Source organism: Primulina huaijiensis, chromosome 12 (genome assembly GCF_012295235.1).
Source record: "Primulina huaijiensis isolate GDHJ02 chromosome 12, ASM1229523v2, whole genome shotgun sequence".
Taxonomy (NCBI): Eukaryota; Viridiplantae; Streptophyta; class Magnoliopsida; order Lamiales; family Gesneriaceae; genus Primulina; species Primulina huaijiensis.
The window spans coordinates 6355554-6366060 of record NC_133317.1 but is presented as its reverse complement, the minus strand read 5'-3'; the positions used below and the strand labels follow the sequence as shown (position 1 = coordinate 6366060).

Genomic DNA, 10507 nt, shown 5'->3' with positions numbered 1-10507 from the left:
ATAATTCTTCAATATTAACCAATTGGCATGATCGATTAGGACATCCTGGTTCAACAATGATGCGAAGAATTATAGAAAATACACATGGTCATCCATTGAAAGACCAGAAGATCTTTCAGAATAATAAGTTTCAATGTAAAGCATGTTCTCTTGGAAAACTTATTATAAGACCATCACCAGCCAAAATCCAAACTGAATCACCAATGTTTCTTGAACGTATTCAGGGTGATATTTGTGGACCAATCCATCCACCATGTGGACCATTCAGATACTTTATGGTATTGATTGATGCCTCCAGCAGATGGTCACATGTATGTTTATTGTCAACTCGAAATGTTGCATTTGCAAGATTACTTGCTCAAATAATAAAATTGAGGAATCAATTTCCCGATTATACAATCAAGAAAATTAGACTTGATAATGCTGGTGAATTTACTTCCCAGACTTTCAATGATTATTGTATGTCTATGGGAATCATTGTTGAGCATCATGTTGCTCATGTACATACACAGAATGGATTGGCTGAATCATTGATTAAACGTCTGCAAATGATTGCTAGACCAATGATTATGAAAACAAAGCTTCCTATTTCTATATGGGGACATGCAATTTTACATGCTGCTTCATTAATTCGCATCAGACCAAGTGCATATCATAAATACTCCCCATTGCAACTTGCATTTGGTAAAGAACCAGACATTTCTCATCTGAGAATTTTTGGATGTATGGTGTATGTGCCTATTGCACCACCTCAACGAAAGAAAATGGGACCTCAAAGAAAGATTGGAATTTATATCGGTTATGATAGTCCATCAATCATTCGATATCTTGAACCTCGGACAGGCGACGTGTTAACAGCACGTTTTGCTGATTGTCATTTTAATGAGGAAATCTTCCCAATGTTAGGGGGAGACAAGAAACATACCGAAAAGGAAATTACATGGTATGTATCATCATTGTTAGATCTAGATCCAAGAACACAACAATGTGAAAAAGATGTACAGCAAATTGTGCACTTGCAAAGAATAGCAAATCAAATACCAGATGCATTTACAGATATAAAAAGGGTAACTAAATCATATATACATGCTGTAAATGCTCCTGCTCGAATTGAAATTCCAAAGAAACAAATTGAACAAAGTCATGATGTCGTAAAACGCCTGAAGCGTGGAAGGTCAGTCGGTTCCAAGAATAAAAATCCTCGAAAAAGAAAATTCATAGAGAAACACAATGATCACAAAATAGATAATGATGTTCCTGAAGTAACACATGATGATCACAAAATAGAAAATGTTGTTCCTGAAGAAACACATGATGATGAAAATGTTATGTCAGAACCACAAACTGACGAGAATCATGAAATCTCTATTAATTATATTAATACTGGAAAAATATGGAACCGAAAAGATATAGAAGAAATTGATGATATATTTTCTTATAATGTGGCAATCGACATCATAAATGATAATGAAGATCATGAACCAAAATCTTTTGGTGAATGTAAAAATCGGCAGGATTGGATAAAATGNTTATTCTGTGAAATTACAAAGATCATTATATGGGTTAAAGCAATCTGGCCGAATGTGGTATAATCGGCTAAGTGATCACTTGATGAAAAAGGGATATGTAAATAATTCAATATGCCCTTGTGTTTTCATTAAGAAAACAACATCCGGATGCGTAATTATTGCTGTATATGTTGATGATTTAAACATCATTGGAACGAATAAGGAAATTCAAGAAGTTGTTTCATACTTGAAGGAAGAATTTGAAATGAAGGATATTGGAAAAACCAAGTATTGTTTGGATTTACAAATTGAACAAAAAGAATGTAGAATATTTGCTCACAAGAAAAATTATACAGAAAATATCCTTAAACGTTTTAATATGGATAAATCAAATCCTTTAAGTACTCCAATGGTTGTTAGATCATTAAACATAGAAAAGGATCTATTTCGTCCATGTGAAGATTATGAAGATATTCTTGGTCCAGAAGTACCATATTTAAGTGCTATCGGTGCCCTTATGTATCTTACAAATTGTACAAGGCCTGATATATCTTTTGCCGTAAATTTATTGGCAAGATTTAGCACATATCCAACAAAGAGACACTGGAACGGAATTAAACATATATTCCGTTATCTACGAGGAACGACAGACTTGGGACTTTTGTATTCAAAAGATGCTAATCCAAGTATAATTGGTTATGCCGATGCTGGATACTTATCTGATCCACACAAGGCACGTTCTCAAACTGGATATGTATTTACTCGTGGAGGCACTGCAATTTCTTGGCGTTCACAGAAACAAACACTTGTAACAACTTCATCAAATCATGCCGAGATTATTGCACTACATGAAGCAAGCCGTGAATGTGTGTGGTTAAAATCAATGACTCAACATATCCAAATCTCATGCGGATTATCATTCGACGAGAAGCCTGTGATACTATATGAAGATAATGCTGCATGTGTTGCTCAAATGAAAGAAGGATACATAAAAAGCGACAGAACTAAACATATTCCTCCTAAGTTCTTCGCATTCACCAAGGAGCTTGAGAAGAATAAATGTATTGATGTTCGTCACATTCAATCAAGTGAAAACTCATCAGATCTCTTCACAAAGGCACTTCCTACGTCAATATTCAGAAAGCACATATATAATATTGGGATGCGCAATCTACGAAATTTGTGAAGAATTGTTCGTATCAACATGAGGGGGAGTTTACGTGACTGCACTCTTTTTCCCTTACTATGGTTTTTATCCCAATGGGTTTTTCCTAGTAAGGTTTTTAACGAGGCAGTATAAAAACACGTAATGAAGACAATCATTATGATCATCATCACAAAGGGGAGTGTTGAAAAATAATATTTAAAATGTGTGTATTGAATATTTGAATGTTGAATATTTGAATGTTGAAAATTAGGTAAAATTAGGTGTTGAATATTGAAATTTGTATGTGATGATGAAGGTAATGATGTAATTTATTTTTGGATTATTTGTAAAAATTTTCTATAAATAGATCTCTCATTTGTGAAGAAAATCACAAATTGAGTTGAGAGAAAATATTATAAAGTGTGTAGTGTGATAATTTTGAGAGTTTGAGATTTTTACTTTTTCACAACAATAGTATAATTTTGTAAATTTGTAGGAAATTATTGACTATTTTTAAAGTTTTAATTTTTAGAACAAATTGAATATTTATTCCTTTAAATTATATTTATTGTGCTACAATCATTTAATATATTTTTGGAATTTTTTTAATTGATATATATTACTTGATATAAAATAATTAAAATTATAATAAAAAAAATATAAAACATTTCGAACTAAACAAGTTTAAAGCTGTGCAGCTTGCCTTGGGATTAGAGATGTAAATGAACCGAGTTGGTTCGTGAGCCGAATAGAAAATTATTTGATTCGTATTTGAGCTTATTGAATTCGAGCCGAACTCAAACATGTTTGAACTTTTTTCGAGCCGAACTTTTGTTCAATAATTCGCGAGCCGCTCGCTATGATATATTATTAACATAATAGAATTATATATTAAATAAATAAATTTCGAGATTTTCGAGTATTTATTTTTTTAGCAATAATTCTATAGTTTGTGGCCATGTTCAAATTTTTCGAATCGAACTCGAGTTTTAATTTGAACATAAATCGAGTGAAAACTTTTAAAAATTTTGAACTTTCATCGAATTCGACCCAATTCTATGGTTGTCAATTCAGGTGGTCGGGTGGATTCGAGTCGAGCTGATGTATGATACTATTAAAAAGATGTTCTACACGAACTCGGCCTGAACCAACCCGAAAACTCCGAACCCGATTAATCTAACTCAACCCGGCTTAACCCGATTTTGACTTTTTAAATTTTTTTAAAATAATTAAATAATAATAATATTTAAATTTTAACACATAATAACAAAATCTATAATTTATGATTTAAATTTAAAAATCTAATTGTAGAAAATTAAAAATATATTTAAAAAATCAAATAAATATTTTTTAAAAAAAATAAAAAAATTACAAAATAAATATTAAATTATGGAATTTTATTATATAAATATATAATATATAAAAATATAGACAATATTTATTAATTATATATTTTTAAAAAAAATTAAAATTTTCGGACCAACTAACTCAATCCAATTATTTTTTCAAGTTAGATATCATGTCTAACCTAATCTGACTGAAACCCAAAAATCTCCAACATAAACTTTATTTTTTGGGGTCGAAACTCGAACATATCAGATTTTGACAACCCCTGCCCGATTCGGTTAGTTACACCCCAACCTTATATGAAGTACCCGAAAACTCAATTTTTAAAGTTGGTCCATTTGATTATTGGGCTTCTCGATCTGCCCATAATGTGGTAAATAACGAAACGTCATCCGCCGAATTTGAAGAATGGCTGCGGCTCTGGTCACCGCGCCGCCGGCATCCCCCTCCTCCCCTCAACACAACCACCGTCTCCACCAACTGTTAACCCAAAATGACATCATTACTATACGTCGCGTCAAACAAATCCACGCCAGAATCCTCCGCACAACCCCACCTCCTGAAAGCAACCCAGCAAGTATCTTTCTTTACAGCAGACTCGTCCATTACTACTCGTTACAAGACCTCAGTTACACTTTCCATGTTTTTACCCAAATTCCGAACCCAAATGCCTTCATTTACAATACTGTCATTAGAGCTTATGCTCGTAGCAAGGACCACAAAATGAAAGCATTTTCACTTTTTGAAGAAATGGTGAAGCTAGAGAGTGTGGTTCCGGATAACCATACATTTCCTTTTGTGTTAAAAGCTTGTGCTTATTTGTTTTCTTTGAGCGAAGGACAACAAGCACATGCTCACCTTTTGAAGTATGGGTTTGCCTCGGATGTATACATAAACAACAGTTTGATTCATTTCTATGCCTCTTGTGGGTGCTCGGAAAGCGCAAGAAAGGTGTTTGACAAAATGCAAGAGAGAAGCCTGGTTTCTTGGAATGTGATCATAGATGGGCTTGTGCAGATGGGGGATTTTGACGAGGCGTTGAAATTTTTTGTAGAGATGAATAAAACCTTCGAACCTGATGGCTACACGTTGCAGAGTGTGATAGATGCTTGTGCCGGTTTAGGGGCCTTGTCTATGGGTCTGTGGGCTCATGCATGTATTCTGAGAAAGTATGAAATGGATTCTGATTTTGATGTCCTGATTAGTAATTCTTTGGTGGCGATGTACTGCAAATGTGGGTCGTTGAGAATTGCCGAGCAGGCGTTTCAAGGGATGATGAGGCGAGATGTGAGTTCTTGGAACGTGATGATTTTAGGATTCGCAATGCATGGCGAGGCGGGTAGAGTGTTTGAACATTTTAGCCGAATGATGGATGAAGAAAAACTAATGCCCAATTCCATCACATTTGTTGGGGTCTTGACCGCTTGCAATCACAGAGGTTTGGTTGATGAGGGCCGTACATACTTCGATATAATGGTTAACGAGTACAAGATCGAGCCAGTTTTGCAGCACTATGGTTGTCTAATAGACCTTCTAGCTCGTAATGGGCTAATCAGTGAAGCACTTGATGTTGTATCAGGTATGACAATGAAGCCTGACAATGTGATTTGGAGAAGTCTTCTCGATGCTTGTTGTAAGCAAGGTATGAACATTGAGCTGATTGAAGAAATGGCTAGGCAGATAATGGGATCAGAAGAGGATGTTGCTAGTAGTGGCGATTATGTTCTTTTGTCAAGATTATATGCATCTGCTGATCGCTGGAATGAAGTTGGTTTAGTTAGGAAACTAATGACTGATAAAGGTGTTACTAAAGAACCTGGTTGCACTTCCATAGAAATCAATGGCATTGTTCACGAATTTTTCGCTGGAGACATGACTCATTCCCGAAAGAAAGAAATTTTTCAGTTCTTGGATGTGGTTAACCAGAAATTGGAGGCAGAAGGGTATGTTCCTGATTATGCGCAGGCATCCATGGTGAATGAGTTTGATGATGAGAAGGGAAACTCACTTAGACTTCATAGTGAGAGATTGGCCATCGCTTTTGGGTTGTTGAACTCAAAGCCTGGGGTTCCGATTCGTGTGTTCAAGAACCTGCGTGTGTGCAAAGATTGCCATAATTTTACCAAATTAATCTCCAGAATGTTTGACGTGGAGGTTGTTATGCGAGATCGTATCCGTTTTCATCATTTTAGAGATGGCATGTGTTCTTGTAAAGATTTTTGGTAAGGCATAGGTGGGTTCTTACTTGAAATGCAGTTTGTTTAACATTAATCTGCAATACATACGATTGCCATGAGTATATTCCAAGGCCCTGATATACATTCTTAATGGTGTAACAAATCGAGTTCAATAAATTTTTTTAAAAAAATCATGCTTTTATTTAGGTTCATGAATCTTGGACTCAATTTTTTCTGGCTCGCAGGCATCAGTATTGTTATTGGAGAAAATTTTGGTCGGAGAAGCATACACGAATGTCATTGTACTCCAAGTAACTTTCACAAAAAAAAATTGTGAACATGTTAATCTAGTCTAAATAAAGTAATCACCAAATAATATTTCACTCGAGAATTTAAAATGCTGCTCATAAATTTTTTCCTACAAAATCAGCTTAAGATCCACAGAAAAGAAGAGTAAAAAAGGAACAAAAAAACGAAGAATGGGAGAGCTGTAAGAAACCAGCAATAACAGCTACAGATTGTCTCTTCACTCAGCTTGAATGTATATATATACTCGAAGCATTCAAAATTATTCGATCAAAATTGATGGGATCTCCGAATTCCTTCTATAAAATGGCACTCCAGTATTGTCCAAATCTTGAGATACTGAAACACAAGAATATGAAAACATATGAGCCAACAATAATGGTAATATTCAATCCAAAGAATAGGCGGATGCACGTAAATGAGGCGAGATCATGTAACAAAGACGGAAACAATCTTAAACGCAGTTGCCAATTTTAATGCAGCCTAGTGCTTCATACAGAATGCATAAACAAAATCTAATCGATAAAAGATCACCTCTTGATGATGGTGGCACGACAATAACGTGCATGGTAGTGTTATTCGGCGGAAGCTGCAGATGAAGAGGATAAAGCTTTCCATTCAATGGGCTTCGAGCACACACTGTAATACCCTCGACTCCTAACTCGACCTCCAGCCTCCTCGTCAACTCATGCACTCCATTTCCCTTGAACGAAATGCAGAGCTCCTCAAATCCATGATCAACTTCTCCATTTTCGTCAGCTATGTAAAAGTAAATTAGTCTCCCTTCGTTCCCTTTCGGTAGCAAACCAACGAGAGAATCACTTGACTGCAGAATCATGGAGAAAACATAGAATCAAAATACTACATATATACCAATAACCATTTGTACTAACTTCTTGATATATATATCTTACATTCAGCAAATGAACCACCTGAAAATTTAGTCAAAAGTAATTTACTTCTTCAAGACAATACTACCAAAATTTGTACCAATCCATTTCCGAATTAGTTATTTAATTCTTCAAGACAATACTAGTCAAAAGTAATTTACTTCTTCAAGACAATACATTACCAAAATTTCTTCATTTTTTAATCTATAGATTGTAATGCATTAAGTTTTGGACCAAGATTTTGTTCTCAAGTTGTACGTTTTTATCTAAAATGAACAACTTCTCCAATTGTTCGGATCTCTTTTTATAAAATATTTGCAAATTAATTCTCTTAAAAAGTATTAGAAATCACAATTTAACTCATAAACAAGACTAAATAATTACCTTCTGTCTAGAAAAACTCGCAGACTTGGTCGTAGTTGGCGAGCTCGATTCTGAAATGGAAGAATCTTCCTTCTCCGCCAGCAGTGGCGGCGGCGCCTTCCCCGCCGGCGATTGCGCCACTAGAATCTCAACCACGTGCACCTCCCACGAAATCCACTCCTGGGTCGCCGTCCGATGCGGGATATCATGCGTTACCGAATTCCTCCACGGCGGCAAGCCTCCATTCGCACGCAAGAACTGCCCGTACCTCGTCTTCAACTTAACCCCGCCGTTATCTGGAATAGGCTCCCATTCGACGGAGCTGTCGAGCCGCCTCGGAAGCGACTGGATCACTTTCCGGCCCGTCATGCCCAGAAGAAACGGCTGGTTGGAGGCGGTCAAGTACTTGTTGTAACAACTCTTGAGCCGGATTATGTTGTCGGAATTTTCCACGAATTCCACAGTCCATTTTGCGGATTTGGAGGAACCGTTACGGTCTTGGATCACGGATTCCTCGTCTTCATCGGCGGTTAGATACTTGTCGTGGGAGCTTTTTAGGCGGACTGTTTTTGCAGTTAGGAATAAATCCATGGCGGCTGTGCTGCTTCGGAACGTAAATTTTGAGCTGAGTTTCTGCGTTAATTAATGTAGAAAAGAAAATGTAATTAAACTAGTTTAATGGAAGACAGATCGGGTTCGATTACTTGAGAATTAATAGTCAAAGATTGAAGCGGAAACAGAGTCAGGTGGCGGCCAGAGTCAAAAGAATGAAGCACACGGTTTCGGTGTTTGTCCTAACGTGGTTAATGCATTTGTTTTGGAGCAAGAAAAGTCAAATGAATAATATTTTAATTAAATTTAATGAGTAGTTAACTATCTCACAAATTTTTATTTGTGAGACGGCTTAACTATATTGATATTCACAATAAAAAATAATACTCTTAGAATAAAAAGTAATATTTTTTCATAAATGACCCAAATAAGATATCTGTCTCACAAAATACGACCTGTGACATTATCTCAGACAAGTTTTTGCCAAATTTAATCTATCCTCGTAAAAAAAAAATCACCGTACGATTTCACGAGTGTGTTTTTAATTTAGGCAAAAACTTGTGTGAGACGGTCTCACGGGTCGTATTTGTGAGACGGATCTTTTATTTGGGTCATCCATGAAAAAGTATTACTTTTTATGCTAAGAGTATTACTTTTTGTTGTGTATATGGGTAGGGTTGATCTGTCTCACAAATTAGGATCCTTGAGACGGTCTCACATGATACTTACTCTTTAATTTAATGATTTATCTAACTAATTATTCAAGTTTACATTTTACAAAGCAATTGTAAATTATATTACACAGTGCCAGTCAATTAACATTTATTTCATATATAAATTTAAAATTTAATTAATACTAACATCTCTAAAAAAATTATTTAAATTTCAAATCATGCATCAAAATAATTCCACGGAGCAAAGGAAAATTCTTGAGAAAAATCTTATAGATTAAATTTTAGTTAAATTGTTGAACGATTCCTTAAATTATATTCACACTTTCTGTTTTCGTTCTATACTTTAGGATATGAATAATATGTTTATTATTGGGAAAATTTTCAATATTAGTCATATATGTATTGATGTTTGACATTTTTAGTCCTATAATTTTTATCGAATTAATTATAATCCCGCAACTCTATTTCAAAGATCAATTTTAATTTATTCATTCTTATCTAAATCTTGTAATTTAATAATATAATATCATATCACATTTTTATAACTATTTGGTTAAAAAAAATCTCTCTGACATGCATGATTGTTTAATAATGTAATTATAAAAAAAATTAACAATTAAATTAGTCAATCAATTACATGATTTTAATGATAAGGTCTAAAATTTATCATCCAAACATATAACATAATTATAATTGATTCAACAAAATATAAACGACTAGAAATGTCTCACTTAAATACTTACATGATCAAAACTAATATTTTTCTTATTAATACTCAATTATAGTTCACAAAAACTCACGTGAGATTATCTCACTGGTTAACTTTGTGAGATGAATCTCCTACCCGACTTATGAAAAATATTATTTTTTATGTTAAAAATATTATTGTTCACTGTAAAAAAATTTATTTTTGTTAGTTATGTTATAAAGAAATATTATGTAAAATATGTTGATTTGAGTTAAAAGTATTTGACTCGAGAGAAATATTACTTTTTATATCCAAATATTATTTTCACGGCAAAAGTATCATTTTTTTGGTTAATTATGTCATGAAAAAATATTATATAACACATTTTGATTTGAGTGAAAATTATTACTTTTTACGTCAAAAGTATATTGAGTAATATATATTAGTTTGAGTACAAAATATTATTTTTAGTTTGTAGGATGAACAGAATCGACATATCTCACAAATATAATAGATATGTGACGGAGACCTACTTATTTTAATTACTAAGCGAAGAAAAAGAGTTGTTGATGATGAAATGCCAAACAAAGTTGACATATCTGGTGTAGAGAGGGATATTCTAGATATGATCTTCCGGCGCAAAGCCATTGGATAGGCAAAAAGTATCCATAGGATATATGTACCGTATTGGAAGAAGATCTCCGGTGTTGCATAAATACCTTCATCGAGAACAAAGGTGACGTTGAAGCCGATAATCCCGGTGGGGCAGGATTGACTGACGACTCGATGCCAAATCCTAAACTGGAAAGTGATGAGTAGCTCAAAACAATCGACAAATAATCCGTCGAAGCCTCA

At 34.3% G+C, this 10507-nt stretch overlaps 2 protein-coding genes across 2 annotated transcripts; one reads left to right on the top strand and one right to left on the bottom strand.

Annotated features, from left to right (window-relative positions):
* Nucleotides 1-4332: 4332 nt before the first annotated feature.
* LOC140989891 (pentatricopeptide repeat-containing protein At1g59720, chloroplastic/mitochondrial-like) lies at nt 4333-6659 on the top strand. Its single transcript, XM_073459400.1, has one exon. The coding sequence runs from the start codon at nt 4411-4413 to the stop codon at nt 6226-6228; it is 1818 nt and encodes a 605-aa protein (XP_073315501.1). The 5' UTR covers nt 4333-4410; the 3' UTR covers nt 6229-6659.
* LOC140989892 (uncharacterized) lies at nt 6528-8460 on the bottom strand. The gene is made up of 3 exons (XM_073459402.1): nt 7760-8460; nt 7020-7311; nt 6528-6824 (listed from the first exon to the last, which is right to left on the bottom strand). Exons 1-3 carry the CDS (start codon nt 8327-8329, stop codon nt 6748-6750), a joined length of 939 nt encoding a protein of 312 aa, XP_073315503.1. The 5' UTR covers nt 8330-8460; the 3' UTR covers nt 6528-6747.
* Nucleotides 8461-10507: the final 2047 nt, after the last annotated feature.